The sequence below is a fragment of the Xiphophorus couchianus genome, chromosome 21, assembly GCF_001444195.1.
Source record: "Xiphophorus couchianus chromosome 21, X_couchianus-1.0, whole genome shotgun sequence".
NCBI lineage: Eukaryota > Metazoa > Chordata > Actinopteri > Cyprinodontiformes > Poeciliidae > Xiphophorus > Xiphophorus couchianus.
This window is the reverse complement of record NC_040248.1, coordinates 5,993,588-6,014,332: the sequence shown is the minus strand read 5'-3', so window position 1 is coordinate 6,014,332 and position 20,745 is coordinate 5,993,588. Positions and strand designations below refer to the sequence as shown.

The following is a 20,745-nucleotide window of genomic DNA, read 5'->3' as shown; positions in this document are numbered from 1 at the left end:
ACAAATAATTCAAATTTGGTCACCTTTTCATATTCAAAATAATAAAAGCGCACTAGTGGCCAATGAAAGGGAAAAAAATTCAGTCACGTCACAACCTGTGTAGGGTGAGGTGTTTTCATGCTCGCCAATTGCAGTACTAATATAAAATTTTAAAAAGCCTTCTCATCCAAACTTCAGAACTTGTTATATATGTTTTTATTCTACATTTAGTGTGTAGTGAAAGAAACTGAGATGAGAAATGAGCGCCCCCTGCAGTCACAGTACAGTACGGCTTTGTAAATAAGGTGCCTATTCAGAAATATAAATAAAAATGACAACATAAACAAATGTTTTCCCCTTCCCAATGATTTAGTGACACTCTACCTATATATCACTATAGAGGCAAAAAATAAAAAATTTATCAAACAAATAGAATCACACTAACTTTCCAAATCAAGCATTACGATCATAATTAAAATATTCATAATGTTTTTCTTAATCTTCAACACACATGCACATTATGTACATTGTTTGAAAAAGTAATCAGACTCAGTTGCAAATTCCTTGTTTTGAGTCGGATATTATTGTTATTATTATTAAAAAATAATAGTAATAATAATAATAAACATGTTATTAATAATAATTATATAATAAAATAAAAGTTACTATTATTCATTTTATTTTGGACAACCACAGTTCTGTGTTGTAAAGAATAAAACAAAACATTAATAAAATGAAATATAAAAACATTTAAAGATAAGTCAATATATTTCAAAGATAGAAATGTTTAAATCTGCTCTTCTATGTGTCTATAAAACATGTACATATAACGTTTGATTACTTTTTTACATCAGTGTCAGTATTTGGCTCGTCAAATTATTACATTTCACTATCTTTTAGAAAGTCTCTAAAACAGACAGAGTGAGAATTCTAACTTTTCTTTCGAGGTCACCTATCACGGTTCGATCTGGGAAAAATGGAATGCCTTACAGAGCATGCTGGGATGTGTAGTTCCAAGCTGGTATGCATTAGCAAAAGAGACATTTACACGGGGGGAAAAAACACTTTTTTAAAATTCTGAACCATTTTTTTATTACATCGAATGATTAACTTTTATATCCGTAAAGTCCGCTCACTGAAACCTTTAAACTACCTTTTTAGGAGCCCGTTTTCGGGCGAAACCTGAGAGTTATGGTGTTTGTTGGACTTACAGGTGGAAGAAAACTGCAGCTCCCATAATGCACTCCGGCTTAGCTTTATCTGCTGTTCATGGCGTCTATCTTACGGCTAAGGACAAGTTGCGTTCTGACGGCTGGATAAACATTAAGTTGAAAGGTGCGTGGTGTCTTTTTAGAGTTTTTACTTTTAACGTTTTCACGCCATTTTAGAATTTAGCGTCAAGAAGTGGCGCAACTGACGCTGCGCCGTAGAAGAGTTGCTGTGTCCTACATACTCAGCTGGTCGAATCCTCTTACTGTCGGTCAAAACAGGGGCTGCTAACTCACAGATCTGTGTTTGTTTTGTGTTTGTTGCTTTCTGTAAGGCAGGTTCCCCTGCTAGCTGTCACCGACTGGCACCAACATGGAGGTGGAGAGCGTCAGCGCGGAGGAACAGAAAGGTCTGACCCAGAAAAGGTTCGGAGCCGCGGTGAAAGTTATCAAGAGTTTACCCCCGAACGGTGAGTAAAGACCACCAGCGACTTCCGCTGCCAGTTTGACCAGTTCAGAAGGACTTTAAGTCAGAACTGGTCATGTAGAGCGACCCTTAAGCTGACTTTCGAGTTAGTGGTGAAATAAAGGGCTATTTCCTCAAATTTTACAGAAAATTAGCTCCAGAACGAACATATTAACTAACGTGAATATATTTTACACTATATACCAACCCATGGTAGCGTATTATTGTGAGGCACCTTTGCTGTTTATTTATTAATCAAATAAAAACCTGTGCAATTCAGTTTGTTTATATAGTAACAATATACAACACCTCAAGGCGCTCTACAAAAATGTGAGTTCAGTCTACATGCATTCAAACTCTGCCATCAGAACAAGAACTTTTTTTATTCACATTTAGAAATTAGTGATGTAAAACAAGCTCACATTTCTTGCTGAATAGCTTTGTACAAGTTAGTTTTGTCTTATTTCTACTAGATTTTATTTAGGAGTAGTGGGGTAAAGGGATTTGAATAAAAATGCCTGCCACACTTTGCAGTTTTCTATTTGCAAACCACAAGTCTGATTTTTATTTTTTATTTTCAAGTTAATTAAGAGCATCAAATGAAAAACTTTTGAGTTTTAATCTGAGGAAAGATTCTTTAAAATTATTGTTTGTGAATTCATAAATGGTTGTAAAAATAAATTCAGTTTTGTTTCTATTTTATTGAGTATAATTTAAAATTTCAGGATCACAATGCCCTTGTTTATATATGTCAATTTTGGTCTTTTTTATGGAATTGGACACTCCAAATCCCAGCAGACTTTGCATACAGGAAGAAAATAAAATAAAGATTTTGCATTTTGCACTGTGCATAGAACTTTCTGAAATCCTCTCATCAACCTCTTTCAATTTGTTGTTGCCAATACTGACCAAAAGTTCAAACTCATCGCCAAAAACTTACAGTTCAAATAAAATCACAAAAACCTGCATTAGATGGAGTTCTGACTTTTGTTTTCTCCAGGATTAAATCAGCCAACATTTCTTACTAAATCTATAAAACACAGAATCAACAGGGCAAAGTGCAACACCTGCTATCTGCAGCAGGGATGTCCAAAGTGTGGCCTGAGGGCCGTTTGCGGCCCTCTTGATGATTTTGATTGTCCCCTCGCTCCACAATTCAAGAATGGAGAGAATTTACAATTAATTTAAGATTTTTACTAATAAAATCTTAGTTGTATTTATTTCTGCTTTCTTTGATTACACTTTGTTGCCAAGTGTAACAAAAATAAATAACAAACCTCATAGTTTTGGAAAATAATACAACAACTGTGCAAGACCCTGTTTATATTTAGCATCACAATGATTTATAGATTTCTTTTCTATAAAAATTAAGCTACTTTATTTTACTAAAATGTTGTCTATTTGATATTTTATTAAAGCAATAAAGACAACAAATGTCTTCGGAAATAAATCTTTTCAGTTTTAATAAAAAAATAAATTAGGGATGCACAATATGAAAATTTTATTTGGTATCGATGTTGTTGTTATGGCCGATAACCGATATTTATGGATATTAAATGTGTTTTTCTGCTGTTTGACGCTTTTGGGGGAAAAAGCGACCAGAAACAGACGGCAACAAGATGGAAATAAATATCGGTTGTTAATATCGGCCCAGTTTTATTTATCGGACCGATACAATCCGCTAAAAAATTGACTAATGTCGGCCGATACTGATTTTAGTGCCGATATATTGTGCGTCCATAAAATAAATAAGTGAAACGTGTTGCTTTTGAGGTTCCTAACTTAAAAATGTCAGAGTTTGGACGCCACTGATCTGCAGGATTCTCTGATTGGCAGATTTATTGTCGTAAAAGGCAGCCTGGTAAGCTTGGAAAACTGAAGATTTTGCTCTTTTTGAATCTACTTATTGTGTCATATTCCATTTTGTCTCGATTACATCCTTAAAAGCGGTGCTCCTGAATCAGTTGCTAACTCAAGCCTGGTGTCAGGTGAGCCTCAGCAGCTTGAGTGATTTAACTAATCCACTTTGGCAGCAGACCTGCTGCACAGACTTTCCTCTCCTTTACTGCCTCCAGTCCAGCTCTGTTCACATGTTTACATAAACTTGTTGATCTTTTGTTTTTCAGGTCCCTTTCAGCCGTCAAACGACATGATGCTAAAGTTCTACAGTTACTACAAACAGGCCACTATCGGGCCGTGTAATATTCCCCGACCCGGCTTTTGGGACGTGGTTGGTAAAGCGAAATGGTTTGTAGATTTTTTTTTTGTTTTTATTTTACTAAAATAAAAACTCTTTTATTTGAGCTTTTCATGTAAAACACGACTCTAGTTGGAGATTCTTCTGCGTGTTTTCTCAAGCTGCGCTCTCTGGACTCCGGTTGGAATGTGACCTTTGACCCACAAAGCACGACACTGCAAAACCACAAAATCTTACCAACATCTTTTTGTCTAGTTCCTATTGCAAATATCTTATTACACTTGAAATAAGATAAAACAAACCTAACAGTAATTTAGGAGCTTGTTTTAAATTAAAAACTCCTTAATTTTGGCAGATTATTTTACTTGTAACGAGACATTTTCCCATGTTATAAGTGAAGTAGTACTTTTTCTTCAATATTAAGGATTTATTGACTTAAAAAAGCTCCTATTACCTGCTGAAAAGTTACTTGTAAGTTAGTTTTGTCTTATTTTAAACGTACTAAGACCGTGTTTTTAAAAGTGGGGGCTGCAAAAGTTAGAGGGAAAATGGAGGGGGAAAAATCAATGCCATTAATGTTTTGATCTTAAATGTATCTGTTCTAAAGTCATGCTTTAAAGAATAAATAAAATACAATTAAAATTATTAATTTAAATGTTATTTTTGATGCTCATTTCTGCATGGCTGCCAGTCAAATTCATGAAGCTCCTCAAACTAACAGAAAGCAAGAAGATGAAAAGAGCCGCCCTGCAGGACTCTGCTGCTAAAAATAACATCAAAACTGTGGGAATAAAACTTAATTTGATGTTATTTAACATTAAAAAATACATATTTTCTTATCAAAGGAAATGATTGTGGTGAAACATGAATCATCTGGTAATAAAGTCATAATATTTTTATTACACATTTCCTCCACAAAACTCATTGCCATCTAAAAATCAGGAACCATGAAGCAGAATTTATGCTAAATGTATGTAATAATTACTAAATAGTGAATACAAACGTAATGAAAGTTGATGTTTCTTCCAAAGGTTAATGCTTTTGTGGCGGCCATTGCATGGAAAAGTTTGGGAAATCCTGTGCCAAGATATTTGCACTAGAAACTAGACCAATAAAAATGTAGTAAGATTTTGTGTTTTTGCAGTGAACGTTTTCTCTTTGTTTAAAAATGTTGTAAATCATAGCAACTCACTCAACCTTTGACCCACAGATTGCAGGGAACACACTGACCTTAAATAAACTTGGTGTGTTTAAAAAGAAGAAAACAAGCGCACCTTTGGCAAAGAATATTTATTTTTAATTAATATTTCTGTCAAAATTTTGAAAAATCCACCTTTTAGATGTCGAGGAATTTTTTAAAAAAAGACACCTTTCTGTTTCTTAATCTTTGATACATTTTTCATGGACACAAACGTGGATTTGTTGAAAAATTCTCACTTTAATTCTGAATAGAATAACAATTATTTGCAAAACTGATGATGTTTGAAAGCTATTTAATCCAACATTGGATTATTTGTTTAGTTTTTTCACTCGTTCACATTTGTGAAACAGGGATGCCTGGAATTCTCTTGGAGAAATGTCTGAAGAAGAAGCGATGGCGGCCTACGTCGACCAAATGAAGCTGGTTGGTTTCCTTAACTTTCAAATTTATATTAATGCAAAACTTAGTGGGCATACATCAAGTTTTAAAAACTCTTTATGACAGTTATTTTTAGTTAGCAGCTAGCTTCAGTTTGAGTTAGGAAATTTATGATTGAAATAGTGATCTGTCAAATAAGGAGGAGGAACTTAAAATGGCGTTTGAGGTGTTTTAGAGACCTAGCAAAACAGCACCCTGTGGAGGGATTTAAAAGCACTCTGTTGTGTGCCTAGTCCATCTGTAATTGACTTTTGAGAAACTACATCTCAGAAAAAATGAAGAGTCCACCTCTCTGTGAGATTTTTGACGGGTTTCGTGCCTTTAGTAAAGCGCAAATCCACCAGTGGATGGGAATATTCGCTACCTCAAAACCTTTTCCAACAAATGTGTTTCCATCAACTCCTTTTTTTGTAAAAGTCAAAAAACATCTAGAGAGCATAGTTTTGTTTTTTTTCCAAAACAGAAGTTATTTGGAACTTTATCATTTCCATCTACCTTTTCTAATATGGTACTTCAAAATCCCTATAAACAAGTTGATGGGAACGCGGCTAGTGATGATCCTGAAGATTCGTCTCTTCCTACATTTTAAGAGAAACTCCAAATGCTTTCTTGGCTCCAAAATATATTTGTCTTTAAATCTTGAAATACATGTAGTTAATTTTTTTCTGGTTTTGTAACATACAATAATTTGGCTTCAACCCACAGATCCTGGAGGGAATGCCGATGACCGACGAGGTGGAGGAGCTGCTTCGCGTCCTCGGACCGTTCTATGAGCTGATTGACGAGAAGAAAAAAATCACGCAGATATCGGACCTGAGCACAGGTGCGTTCTTTTTTTTTTCATGGAGTCAGAAACGAAACTTAACTGTTTACAATTTGCCTCTGATCTGCTCAGCCCGCTTAACCAAGTTTGCTAGGCAACTGGAAGGCAAGTATGCAACTATGTACATGATGTAGAGTAGAATCTGTGTGCTATTTTAGCTAGTATGCTTTTAGTGTTTGATAGCAACGCTGTTTTATATATATATATATATATATATATATATAGTACATATTTAACAGTAGATTAGCACAGAGGTTCCCAAACCTTTTCCTACTATGGAGCCCTAAATAGAATTACCTTCTGGCTAATGCTTTTCTTTACATACTTTACAAAATATGTAAAATACATATTATTTTACATATTGTGGTAATTTTTTATTCATTGTATAATAATTATTACATTCATTTAGCATAAATTTAGCTTCTGATTTTAGTTGGACATTAGTTCTTATAGTTTTTATTTTGGTAAATTTAAATTTTTTTATATATTTTTTTTCAAAAACTTGTCAATTCTGTGCTTGCTATGCTAGCTTAATGTGCAAAGCATTAACTTACATTAGACTGGCAGCCAATCAGGAAGATGAGCGTGGCAAATAGCATTTCAATAAATTATATTTTGTAATGATTCAAAAATAGCGGAGATTTTATGATAAAAAACATTGGCTAAAAATTTATGAAATTTTTATTTTTGCATATTTTCTCATCATGCATCTTAGCGCCCCCTGGAGGACAGGAGGCCCCCACTTTGAGAAACAGTTGTATCGTCACCTTCCTAAAATAATGGCCTAAGTTATTTTCTTTCAAATATTTTTTGTGTGTGTTGTTTTTGCCTAAAACATCTTTTGGAAAGAAAGAGTTTTTTTTGTTTGTTGTATATTTTTTTTTCCATTTTTGTCAAAATTATTCAGTAGCAAAAAAATTTTTTTTTAATGAACTTGGCTGTAATTTAATTTAGAACTCATATGTTTTATAATAATGGTTGAAAAATAGGTTCAACGTGATTTAAAAAAATATATAAAAGTTTTATGAATTAAAAAACCTACATATTTTTGCATTTTTTTCTGTTCAGGATTTGGAACAATGCTGAACTTGGTGGAATCAAAAAGTGTTGCGAAAAGCATCATCAGAAACATGGAGAAGAACGGTACTCTGGAGACCCGGCCTGCTAGGCTCGGACCAAATGAAGAAGTGGAACAGGAAGAGGAAGAAGATGAAGAGGAGGAGGAGAAAGGAGACACAATGGAGATCAGAAAGGGTAACACAGATGTCTGCTTTTTTTAGATGAAGAGTATTTCCTGGTGGCTCACTGTGTTTTTTTTTCCTGTAGCAACTCAACCCAAGAAGAAGAGTTCCACCAGGAGACACAAAGCGTCGCTCCAGAATGGGAAGCTGTCCAACGGCGGCTCCCACCTGGCCAATGGCAGCCATCAGAGAGCCGACGGCGAGCACGACGCCTCCGCCAGGGAGCCTCTGATAAACGGACACCACGCAGGTAGGAGGAGCCAAAATGTCCGCCATGTTGGATATGCCATCCATCTATTCATCCATCCATTAATCCACCCATCCATCCATCTATTCATCCATTAATCCAACCATCCATCCATCTATTCATCCATTAATCCAACCATCCATCCATCCATCAATCAGCCTTCAATTCATCTATTAATCCATCCATTCATCCGTCCGTCCATCCATCCATCAATTCATCCATCCATTCATCCGTTCGTCCACCCATCCATCCATCAATTCATCCATCCATCCATCTGTTCGTCCACCCATCCATCCATCTATTCATCCATTAATCCAACCATCATCCATCCATCAATCAGCCTTCAATTCATCTATTAATCCATCCATTCATCCGTTCGTCCACCCATCCATCCATCCATCAATTCATCCATCCATTCATCCGTTCGTCCACCCATCCATCCATCAATTCATCCATCCATCCATCCTTCTGTCCACCCATTAATAAATCAATAGATTTAATCGGTTAGTGTTTATCAATAAAGGCCTGATCAACCTGGCCTGGTTCTGTTTAACCCGAATCTCCAGCTGAACTAAAATGTCCTCCATGTTCCAGACACCAGAACCAGCCAGGTGACCAGCGACTCTGACAGCGAAGTCTACTGTGACTCTGTGGACCAGTTCGGCCAGGAAGAGGCCAGTCCAAACACCAGAACCGGACTCTGGGTCAGACTTCCTGGGGTACTGACTGAAGGGTTTTGTTTGCTGCAGAACTCTGAGCAGAACCGCTCTCTGGACGAGCTGGAGGAAGAGGACAGCCACTTCCAGGAGGAAGATCAGGATCCGCCGCAGGCCGCGAGGCGCAGAGGGGAAGAGACGGAGACGGGAGGGGCGGCGTCTCTGAGGCTGGACAGATGGGGACGGGGAGAGGACGGACCAGCAGGACATTCAGGTACAGTTAGAACTTCAGTTAGACGGAGCTTAGTGGGCCCAGCAGAACCGGGACCAACACACTGGGAGGGGGGTTAAATACATCCAACTGTTCATCCACCTCTACATCCATCCATTCAAAACATTTTGGGAAAATCCTAAGACAGATAGAAATGTATGAAAATGAAATGTCCAGATGAAACTTCATCTCCATTTACTTTTCAAACTTTGTTTATTTTCAAAATGAAAATTTGATGTTTGGTTCCTATAACTTTGTGTCGTTAATAAAGGGTGAAAACCTACAAAAAGTCTGTCGCTAACGACAACCGTTTTCTGTTTCCAAGGCTACAGGTCCCTCGGTCCGGGATCCCAGCTGCACTGCAGTGGGGACGGAACGGAACCGACCGGACCGGTACCGCCCAGAGCCAGCCTTGATGAGCAGATCGTAGTGGCGCTGGCCCGGGTTCAGGAAGACATCCAGAGCGTTCTGGAGAGGATGAGAACCGTGGAGGCTCTAACCGCCAACCTGGTCAGATCAGGACGAACGGATGAACGGACAGATGGACGGACGAATGTGAAATTAAAGTTCGTCTGTCTCCCTTTTTGTGGTGTTTTCAGGCTAGATCAGTGACTCTGCCTTCCTACGGATCACCTCTGGGCAACAAGAGGAATCGGGTAGCAAGTCTCTACCACATATTGCTGTTCTTGTTTCTTTCTTTATTTTTATTTTTTATAAACGTGTGTATCTTTCACCTAGAATCCATCATGGTGGCCTTTCGACATTTCACCAACCAGTCTGGCCTTCGCCGTTATCTGGCCGTTTGTGGTTCAGTGGCTCATCCGTCTGTACTTCCAGAAAAGAAGAAGGTAATATATCTTCATTTAAAAAAAAAGTGTTTTTTCCTCCTGTGAATGTCTAGTTTGATATATTTACTGTTTTGTTTTTATCTAAACAGACGTATCAACTGATGCAGTTTATGGCAAGACAGTAACGAATCCCTACACTGTTGGGCTGCAGCTTCTTTCGTCCTAATTAAAGTAATTTGCTTTTGCACTTCGAAGAAGGAAACTTGGAGCAAAGAAAGAGAAGAGTCTGGATTTTGGGCAAAACACGAATGTTTCTGATTTATAAGAACGGTTGTGAACTACTGTAGCTTCTTGATTATTTCCCTAACTTTGGCTCCGTTGCACAAATTTTCCACAATTTTCTTAGCTGTCCAGGAGATGCTGCTATATTAAGATGTGATTAAAACTGTAGAAAACATATAATGAATGTAAAACTGTTGAGATGTGAGTCTTTCCTGGTAATATTTATTGCTGTTAATGAGTTTCAGACGTAAAAATCAAATAATTTTGTTGTAGATTGCTTCATATCAGGATGTGCTTTATGTCAGGTTGGTCCAAGTTTTCACTTTCATTCTCTAGGAAAAAGTGCCTCGTCATCAAAATGTAGAGGGCATTACGTTCAGTTCTTCCACGTTTGGACCAAATTACAGCTAAACATGAGAATATTTCACTCAAATTGCTAATTATTTAACAAAAAAATCCAACAGAAAACATTGTTTTTGTTTGATTTCTTGCATAATTTTGATCTCCTGTTTGCAAAGCAGTGACTTCTGTACAAATTATATACAGTAGCTGTACAGTTCAGACCTAAATGCAATATTTTAATTGCATCTGTGTATTAATTGTAGATTAATATGTAATATTTACAAAGATTGGCGTGCTAATTAAAGCTGTCCTTTTCAGAGAAAACCAGTTTTAATAATAATAAAATGGTTTACCTTTCTATCAAAATGTACTACAGACTTTTTCACCCTTTCTGCCTGTGCACAGTGGTGTGTGCATGTGATAAACGCAGCTTGAATTAAAGTTTTGACCAAATATTTTGAGTGTCTGCAGGTTATTTTAATAAAATAACAATTCATAATTTTTAAAAATGGTTTTATACTTGAATTGACCTGATAAATACTCAGATTTTCACACAGAAATGTCCTATATGGTAGAAAACAAATTCTAATATGATTCTACCCTCATTTGGATGTGATAAAAATCTGTTATTACAACTTTTGCTTTATTTACTCCCAATTTTAAGCCAGAAAATTCATCTTTGGTTACAGAAAATTTCATTTTAAAAAACACCAGCTGTCTTTTGGGAGCCTCAGTCGACTAAAACCATTAAATTAGCCATTCTAAGTAAAGCTTTTTAAAGTATTTTTTGTCCTAATTGATATTAATTTATTAAGAAACTTTGATTCAGTGATTTTTGTTGCTCAAGCTGAACTGGAATTTTCTGGTTGAATTTAAATCTTTTAAATCTCCTTTTGATTCACTTTTAGCTTTCAGACTATGGCAAGCTATTGGTGTATTTATTCAAAAGGCTTTATCAGCCATCATTTTCAGCTACTAGTTTGCAAATACACTGCACTAGTTGTACATTTGGCCATACTAGCTCAACTAGTTGAATATATGGCTATTAGTCAATCCTGTATAGAATTTATGATGCAGTACTAGGGCCAAACTAAAAAAATACAATAGAATTATGAGAATAAACTTATATCATGAGAATAAACCCATACAAGGATAGCCATATTACAAGAATGAAGTTATAATATGAGAATAAAGTCAAATTTTGAGAATGAAATCATAGTATTATGAGAATAAACTCGTAATAAAATGATATCAAACTTCACAAACAAAATCATTGTGTTACAACAATAAAGTCAGTATTATGAGAAAAACAGCCATTAGAATAACATAACATTTTGAGAATCAAGTTATGGTATTACAACAAAAGTCATGAAAATAAAGCCGAACAATAATAATGTAAAAATTCAAGAATACATTTATATGAGAATAAGTCAAATTTAAAAAAAAAAGTCACAGTATTACCAAGTCAGTAATATTGTGACTTTATTCTTGTAATTTTATTTTCTGTTTTTTAGGTTCTCCTTTTCCACAGAATAAAATCCTGGCCTTGATATTTAATATTTTGGCTCATCTTGTGTTTTTATTTCAGCACTCCTTTAAGCAATAAGCTTTAAAGCAGTTTCTCATTGGAAAGTTAAACTGTTACTTTTCTAACCTCCTGTACAAGCAGCTGTACCGCTTGAACAAATTTTCCATTTTTATATTAGCAGATCTAAATTAGCTTCTTGTTTTAAACTTTCACTCTTATTTAGTAAAATATTTTGTTTCTGGTTTTTATTAAAAGAAAAGAGAACAGTTTCTGAAACAATTGAAACAAGTATACAGTAAAGTATTTAGAGTTTATTGAAAAAGTTAGAAAAATGTTCAAGGCAGATCATGTAGCAAACACATTCTATTTGCATTGTCCCTTTAAAAAAGATTAAACAGTGAACAAGCAGTACAGGGAACAAAGAAACAGATCAAAACACATAAAGGAGAAAATTTCTGTTTTAATTCAAAACGCCACATATATCTTAAAACAAAAGAAACAGAAATTGACACATTAAAACATTACTTATGAATATATTAATAGGTTTTTCTTCAGTATTGTTGCACTCCTAAACGGTTTTAGGGTCCGCAGGTCATGACCTTTACACAGAAAAACGTAGAGGCAGAGGAGAAAACAGAAACTAAACACCTCAACCTGCAGATGATAAAGTTAGCTAGCAAAGAACATTAATTAAGACTTCTTAGTAAATAAAGTTTTAAAACACTTTCCTCTCAACAGTATACAGCAGCAGTGATTGCACATGTGTAAAAGTTTCTTTTAAAAGAACCAGTGAACAGAGAACCAATCAGAACCGTTTACATTTCCGTCTGCGACTCTGATTTTGCTACACTTTTAAATCGGTGCGATTTAACAGACATAAAACCAAAGCTTCGAGGCTACAGACTGAAGGCAGACACGGCGATGTGCTGAGCGACGTTTCTCGCCTCGAAGTACGAAGTGTCGGTTTCGTCTTCCGGCTGCGGTATGAACGGCATTGGCTGGTTCTGCATGTTGTCCCAATCCAGGCCGTCGAACAGGCAGTGGCGCTTCAGTTCTGCGAACAAGACGACAAAAATCTCAAATACAGAAATATTTTTATACGCTCCATTTTCTTTTTCCAAACTTATCAAGCTCTGAAAAATAGTTCAAGCAAATTTTTAGACATTTCCAAAGTGCAAAAGAATAAAAGCTTGATGGTTATGTTGACTAATTTGCATAATACTGTACAACATAAAACATAATCATATGAACTAAAAAAGACGCTCTTATTATTCCTGACAGTATTTGTGTTCTGCCAAAGTTACATTTTAAATTTTAAATAGTTGAATCCCATTCCAATTACAAAAAGTTATAAAATTTAGATTTTAACTGAGACACATCACATCTTTAGAGTCAATTTTCCACATAATCAATGAAGTATTTTAAATTCAAGGCTGGATAAAAATAAATAAATAAATCAAAGCAGTGGCCTATTGAAGGTTTAAAAGGCAAATTTTCTGACTTCCTGCAACTTCCCGGCAGAATATAATTTTTACCCTTCAAGCCGGCGCGTTTCGTCATGTCCATGGTGAGCAGGATCTCAATGGCAGTCCTGGAGTTTACAGGAAGTTCCTCCTCTCCTTCAGGCCAAGGGATGTCTAAAAATGTACAAGTTAAACTGGAAGTAAGAGCAAGCTGCTAAACTAGAACAGCATAAATATCAGTCTAGCAAATTTATTCTGCGAAATGTTAAACTTTTCAAGATTTCTGAGGTTTTTCCGAACAACCTTTTGATTTTTCAAATTCAGAAATTTCAATGTTCTTTTTTAGAACATTTCTGAGATTAATCTCAAGTTGTTTTTAGTTAAATTTTCAAGTACATTTCTTAAACCTAAAATTTTTTTAGTATTTTTCTAGAATTTTTGACTTTTCAAATTTCCCATCTTTTTTCTAGAACATTTCTGAGATTAATCTAAAATTTCTGAGTTTTTTTTCTAGAATTTTTTAAAATTAATCTAAAAATTTCTCTGTTTTTTTTTTTTTCTAGAATTTTTGACTTTTCAAACTTTTAAATTCCCCATCTTTTTTCTAAAACCTTTCTGAGACTAATCTCTAGATTTCTGAGTGTTCTTGGTGGAAATTTTCTTCTCTTTTTTTCTTCTTATTTACAATAGCTCTAACACGCCGTCATACTTGAACTGACCTCTGTTGAGAATATTCTGGAAAACCAGCTGGGGAGTTTCGTCGTTGAAGGGCGGCACTCCGGTGAGGAACTCGAACAGACACACGCCGAGCGCCCACCAGTCCACCATGCAGTCTGGCCAGAAATAAACAGGAAGTAATGAGGATTCAGCGAGATGCTAACATGCTAACATCTACCCTGTGATTCCTGTTAGTGTGACCTGATTGGGCTGCAGTGGCTGAAGCAGGAGGGACTATGTTAGAGGTTCACCTTGACACTACTGCACATTAACTATTCACTTTAACATGCAAATATGGTTAAAATCAGATATTTACACACGCAGAAGACACAAAAAATGTTTTCTCTATGTTTGAAAAAAACAAAATCTGACTAAACTTTTCTTGTTTTAGCTTAGTTAGAATTACCAAAATTATTTATATTTGCTAAAATGCAGAAAATGTAGCAAGAACATTTTTTTTTAAGTTCCCTTGAATTAAAATATGTTCTCATGTTTAGGAAATAGCTGTAATTGTAGCTAAGCTAAAACAAAAATGATTTAACTTCAGACTGCAAGAAAAAAAGAAGTGTTTTTATCTTTTTACTTGGGTTAAAAAAAAACAACGTTGGCATAGCAGTGAAAATTAAAAATAAATCACATCAATTCTGAATTATTCATGTGAAATCAGACTAAAAATAATCTGGACCCTGAAACTGAGTTTACTGTTTTGCAGCTTCTGCATGAGTTTCAACATTTGACCCAAGCAGCTTTTCAGAAGCAGAAACCAGTTTGTCCAGTTAAAAGCCTCCAGATTCCCTTGCTGATAACATGTTAACTGAACAGACAACCCACTTTAATCCTTCCAATCCAAAACTTCAGTCCCAATCAATAATCAATCCCAGTTTGTTCCCAGATCGAGAAACAGAGGGAAAATTGGGGGTAGGATCAGTTTATTTCCTAACAGTATAGGCAGCCTGGCAGGTGCAACATGCAAGCTGCAAGAAACAACGTTGCCATAAACTTACCGAACAGAGCACTTCCTGAAACTAAAACAGAACGCCTGTCACAAGAGCTACAGTGACAATCAGCAGGCGATTACAGTACATCATATCGGACAGGTGGATTTGTTTGGTTTTAGAGTTTTCCCTTTTTTTACCGTGAGGTTTTCCAAGAAGAAGCTCCGGAGCCAAATAATCCGGAGTTCCCAAAATTGGAGCGCCCTCAACAGGCAGCGCGCCCCTTCGGACGCTCTTTGGAGTCCGGAAAGGGGTGTGTGAGGTCGACATGGGCTGAGGAGTCTAATGTGAGGGGAAGAGAAAAAAAGAAGAGAGAAGTTAAAAATGGTTCATAAACTCAGTAAAGTCAAGCAAACCTTTCAAAACACGCTGAAAAAAAAAAAGTAAAACAGAAAAATATTTATACTAAATACATATAAAACATATACTCATTTTGTTTTGAATTGGTGGTTTTGATTTTTTTTAATTTAGTCTTGATTTGAATGTATTTTCATTTTAAATCCTAATTTGTTATATATATCACATCTATATAAATAAATATAAAATATATATATATATATATAAAATATAGAGGAATGATTTATAAAAGAAATTAAGTTTTTATGAAATGAAAATACATTATTTTAAAAATGTAATTCTAAAAAAAAAAAAAAAAAAAAAATCAAACTGAAATAAAAAATTTAATATAATAAAAACCACCAAAGTTTAAAATAACATAACGGAGAAAAAAAATTTAATCAAGATAAAATACATAAAAAGACAACATTATTTTAAAAAACCAACACAAATATTAAATCAAAAGTTAGACCAAGATGAGAATTAAATAAAAACAAAAGCAGAAATATATAAATAGAAGAAAAAAATCAAATGCTCATATCAAAAATATTAATGCAAAAAGGATTTAAAAAGTAAAATATGTTTAATTTTTTTAAAATTTCAAAATGAAAATAAAATTTAGGTAAAATAAATAATAAAAAAGACAAACAAATAAATTAAAGTCTGAAACTTAACATTCATTTAAAAATCCAGAATACAATTAATAAAATAACTTGGTTTTGGGTTTTTTTTTTTAAATTACAATTTGTTTTTGTTTTTTAAATTGAGAAAAAAAAATTCAAACGAAATAAGTGTACATTCTTTGACCTCCACTCCTGAACACTGACCTGGTTAATGGAACCGTTGGCGCTTCGCCTCCGCTGCACCGGCGTAGCCGTGCTGCGGGCAGAGTTACAGGAAGCGGCGGCGGACACGTCCATGGCCTCCACGGAGCCCACGCTGAGCCTGGAAACCTCGGACGTGTTGGTGCGGTTGATGGAGCTGCAGTAGCTGCGGAAAATCACGACGTTCCGCGGCTTCAGGAAGGACGAAGACTGCGAGAAGCTGCAGGACATGTCATGGATTCGGCTATGGAAGGATTCACCTCTCAGGTCTGACGCATTTAGTTTGGGAGTTTCTATGGTAACAGGGAAAGTCCGTTGAGGCGACTCGGAGCTTTGCTCGCGCTCCTCCGGTGAATCGACGGAGTTCCTGCTTTCTGCTGGTTTGATTGGCTGGAGAGAAGCGTTACAGTCGACGATGAGAGACGTCTCATGGATGGAGCCGTCAGAGTCCAGGCTCAGGCTCCGGCAGACGTCCACGTTCCCCGGCAGCGGGGACGTGAAACTGCACTGGGACGCCTCTTTAGTCCCGCCTTCAAACACGTCCTCTACCGGCTCCTCCAGCTCACTGAAAAGACTTTTGGCGACGGGGATTGGGCTGTAGCGCCTCAGATTGTGGTGGTCCGCCGCCATGTTTCCTGTAGTGGTGGTCAAGAAGTCGCCTACCTGGATGGTGGAGAATGCCCCAGTCAGACCAGTGTGATTATGAGCGGTCTCGGGAATCTCAAAGAATCTCTTGTAGTCTGCGTTTGTCTTCTTGGCTCTGGTCTCCAGCAGCTCTGGACTTTGGTTCATATCTGAAAATGTCCTCTTTACAGAGGAGGGAACTGTTAGCTGGCAGTTATCTCGCTCTGATTCAAGATGGCGCCGAACTGCGGACGACACTTGAGGTTTCCTGCTGGGAGAACTGGACTTTTTGGGCAGATTATGGGCATCTTTAGCAGAAACTCCACATCCTCTTGACCCCTGGTCGTTTTCTTTCTATAGAAAGAAAATGTATCCATTTAATTTAGCACCAAACAAAATCGGAGCAGCTGCCTATAACAGCGTATTAGGTCCATTATAGATAGAAAAAAGGAGTAAATTCGGGACAAAAAAACTTACAATTTTTAAGTTTCAAAAATCGAAAATTCTGGTCTTTCTAATAGATTTCTGATTTTTCAAACCAAAAGTTTAACTTTTTTCAGAAAAATTTCTGCATTTTTATAGAACATTTGACTTAATTTGGCAGAAATATCTATGTTTGTATCTCAAACTTTCTGAGTTTATTCTAGCAAATTTTCATGTTTTTTTCGAGAATATTTTTGACATGTCAAGCCAGATATTTATATTTTTTTCTGGAAAATTCCTGAGATTAATCTCAAAATTTGAGTTTTGTAGAATATTTTTCACTTAAACTCAGAAATGTCTTTGTTTTTTTTCTAGATTTCTCAGATTAGCCTCAAAATGAGTTTTTCTATTAAATGTACTCTTTTTTTCTATTTCTGATGGTCCTAATACGCCATATTCTGTTTCTTTTCTAAATAAAGAAGAAACCTTAACTATTTAATTTAGCAGCAAATGAAATCGGAGCTGCTGCCATTCCGCCATCACTGACCTCACACTCCCACATGGGACTGACGTCCCCCTCGGTGTTGGTGGTGCTTCCGGCGCTCATTGTCTCAAACCGCTTTCTGCTCCTCAGCAAATTGGGAGTCAAGTTTTTGGCCACTTTATGAGGACTGAAAACTCTTGTTTTAGGTCCTGCGGGAGTTAACATACACCGTGGGAAGAAAACTCACATTAACTGCACTTATTTTAACGTTTTATCTCCTCTAAAGATGATATACTTTTATGTTATGGCTGCAACTTACGATTATTTTAGTAATCAATTATTCTGACCACTAATCGGATAAAAAAATTACATTCTGCAGATTTTCTTATCACTAAAGCTTATTATATACACAATATTAGAAATAAACAATAGACAACAAATAAAACAGGGCTGTGACCTCAAGCCTTTTGAAAATATGTGGACTATGCTTAAGATCTGGGACTCTTCCAATAAACTGAAACAATTTAAATGAAGTTAGAGTTAACTACATACTCATTTTACAAAGATAGTCAGCTGGAGAAAACAGCTGTTCTGAGTTGTTCATCACAGGAGAACCAAGCGAATTGTTCTTCTGCTTCACTTTGCTGCAGGACATCGGGCTGGACATAACCGAGGCGCTGCAGTGCCGCTTCCCTTCTGTTGCCGACGTGTTCTGCAGATCCCAAAAACAAACAGAGAGGATTTAGAGTCCACATTCATCCCGGTTGCCTTTTCTGATTATCATTTAGACAATGCTTACGAATCCCAGGGAGCTGATCAAAGAGAGAACTTGACCCGGCGTGCGGAAGAAGTCGTTTTTCGGTTTCGCCAAAGATGGAGTTGTGAGGATGTCCATAAGACTCAGCTCTGTTTTACACACATAGTAAGGAGTGAATAAGAATGCAACAGTTGATGGTTACAGGCTTAGGGTTCTAGATGCCGACCAAAATTTGTTACATTTTCAGCTGGTGGTGTTCACCAAACCCTTTGAAAAACCTCTTCAGCAGTGGTGGCGCTGCATCAAGAACCACAGAAGAAAATGACACAAAAACCTCTAAAGACGACATGAACGCAACTTTCTTCTTCATGAAACGTAAACAAAAATGGAGTCGTGTCAGATTTTAGCAGTTTTACAATTTTTCTTTTGTCTTTGGTAAAAGACCACAACCCATTTCTCCAGCTAGTGTTAGACTGGTGCGTTTATTTTGGTTGTATTTACCAGAATGCCCTGTGCTATAGCAGGGGTCTCAAACTCCAGGCCTCGAGGGCTGCAGTTTTAAGATGTGCCACAGGTACAAAACACTGGAATGAAATGACTTAATGACCTCCTCCTTGTGTAGATCAGTTTTCCAGAACCTTAATGACCTAATTATTCTGTTCAGGTGTGGTGCAGCAGAGGCACATCTAAAAGTTGCAGGACTGCGGCCCTCGAGGACTGGAGTTTGAGACCCCTGTGCTATAGTCTGCTTCCTTCTGTTGGAACGGTCTCTGGTCCGCTTACATTCACATATGCATTCAAACCGCACCAGAGTTCACGTCAACCAAACCAAGACCGAGGTTTTTAGCTGGACCAGAGTTCAATGATGCATTCACACCTCCACAAATAAACTGGACTTTCTAGGCAAACACACTACAGTTCAATTAAAGCAAACTAAACAGGTCTGATGAGAATTCACCCTTATTTACCTCTGTCTAGCTTGACCTTCGAGAGACCAAAGTCTGTCAGCTTGATGTGGCCTTCGTTGGATATGAGCATGTTGTCTGGTTTCAGGTCCCTGAACGCATCAGATCACACAATGAACACCAATCACTTGCTGTGATAAAACAACATTTTGTTGCGCACCCTGTTACCTGTGGATTATGCCGTGGCGGTGAAGGTAGTCCAAAGCCAATGCAACCTCAGAGATGTACTTCACAGCCATGTCCACCTCAAAATATCCATAAATATGGAGTAGAGACTTCACATCCCCACCGATGAGGTATTCCATCACCTTTGATCAATAAAACAAACACTTTGTTAGGATATGACTAAAAACTGACGGCGGAATGTTTAGTAGGAAGGAAATTATTGCACAAATGTGCAATAGAGTGACACATTGTTTCATGAATGTTTGCACAAATAGGCTGCATACCAACGTATATTACACACATTTAGCCATGGAAGTGATTAGGGAATTTAAATTTAAAATGAAATATTTTTGGCAATATATTGCATTTTTTATGGCTTTGGCTTAAAAAATGTTCTGGTTTCACAGAACAATGTGGGAGGCCATTATACATTCCTGATTATCCAATATTAAATGGATGGATAGATGGATGCAATTAATAATATCTGGAATAATTCTGAAGATGTAAATCTAGCGCTATAATGACCAGATAATGAAAGCAAATGTTCCTTCGAGGTTAATGAAGAGAACTGAACTGAGTCCACTAGAGCTGTTTTAAATTAAAAAAAAAAAATAAACTCTTTCACTCAGCATTACCAGATAGATCTTGGCTGCAGTCTGGAGGGAGTAAAACAAGTGAACAACGAAGGGACTTTTGCTCAGAGCTAGGGCGTCTCTCTCTGCCTTCATCTGACTCGCCATGTTTTTATCCACCATGTCTGCCTTCTTCATCACCTACAGCGACAAAAGATAATATCATCCCCAACTTTCATACAAAAAAATTAGCAAATAAATGTAATCAAATTTAACTAAAAGTGTATCGACTCACCTTAATAGCGTATAAGCGCGCATTGCTCTTCTTCCGAGCGAGGTAGACCTTTCCGAAGGCGCCGCGGCTGATGGGCTTCAAAACGGTGAAATCATCGATCGAAGGAGGCCTCGGTATTTCCATTGATTTTACATTTGAACCAACTTCGTGCTTTTCTTCTACCTCCATTCTAACGATGAAATAATTTCACTTAAAATCCGGCAGCGAGACCAGCGTAAGCACTACCATGACAGAACAACAAACATTGCGGAGTTTGTTTTGAATTTTTGAATTCCCTGCCTGTCGCGGGGTCCTGTGACGTGATGTAGGTACTCAAAAATCTGCCTATATAAAATCTTTTGCAAAACAAAATCTGAAATGTATAATTTAATGTAATATCACATGTAATTATATATATACCTGTATACAAAATTAATCTACAAAATTAGAACTAGGTAAATATTACACAACAACCTTTT

At 36.5% G+C, this 20,745-nt stretch overlaps 2 protein-coding genes across 4 annotated transcripts; one reads left to right on the top strand and one right to left on the bottom strand.

Moving 5' to 3' along the window:
• The first annotated feature begins 1,179 nt into the window (after window positions 1-1,179).
• Window positions 1,180-10,594, top strand: acbd5a (acyl-CoA binding domain containing 5a). Of its 2 annotated transcripts, none has more exons than XM_028005251.1 (13): window positions 1,180-1,314; window positions 1,527-1,657; window positions 3,780-3,900; window positions 5,402-5,474; window positions 6,195-6,312; window positions 7,381-7,566; window positions 7,639-7,803; window positions 8,395-8,474; window positions 8,550-8,730; window positions 9,053-9,237; window positions 9,327-9,383; window positions 9,466-9,575; window positions 9,665-10,594. In XM_028005251.1, the coding sequence occupies exons 2-13, from the start codon at window positions 1,561-1,563 to the stop codon at window positions 9,675-9,677; spliced, it is 1,386 nt and encodes a 461-aa protein (XP_027861052.1). In that variant the 5' UTR covers window positions 1,180-1,314; window positions 1,527-1,560; the 3' UTR covers window positions 9,678-10,594. The 2 variants fall into 2 exon arrangements, with proteins under 2 accessions (XP_027861052.1, XP_027861053.1); XM_028005252.1 differs by having other exon boundaries at window positions 1,205-1,314; window positions 1,523-1,657.
• Window positions 10,595-11,958: 1,364 nt separating this feature from the next.
• Window positions 11,959-20,576, bottom strand: mastl (microtubule associated serine/threonine kinase-like). Of its 2 annotated transcripts, XM_028005877.1 has the most exons (12): window positions 20,288-20,576; window positions 20,056-20,193; window positions 19,424-19,563; window positions 19,259-19,347; window positions 18,333-18,439; window positions 18,086-18,245; window positions 17,597-17,742; window positions 16,006-16,980; window positions 14,983-15,124; window positions 13,850-13,963; window positions 13,203-13,304; window positions 11,959-12,721 (listed from the first exon to the last, which is right to left on the bottom strand). In XM_028005877.1, the coding sequence occupies exons 1-12, from the start codon at window positions 20,453-20,455 to the stop codon at window positions 12,564-12,566; spliced, it is 2,439 nt and encodes an 812-aa protein (XP_027861678.1). In that variant the 5' UTR covers window positions 20,456-20,576; the 3' UTR covers window positions 11,959-12,563. The 2 variants fall into 2 exon arrangements, with proteins under 2 accessions (XP_027861678.1, XP_027861679.1); XM_028005878.1 differs by lacking the exons at window positions 11,959-12,721; window positions 13,203-13,304; window positions 13,850-13,963 and adding an exon at window positions 14,293-14,872.
• Window positions 20,577-20,745: the final 169 nt, after the last annotated feature.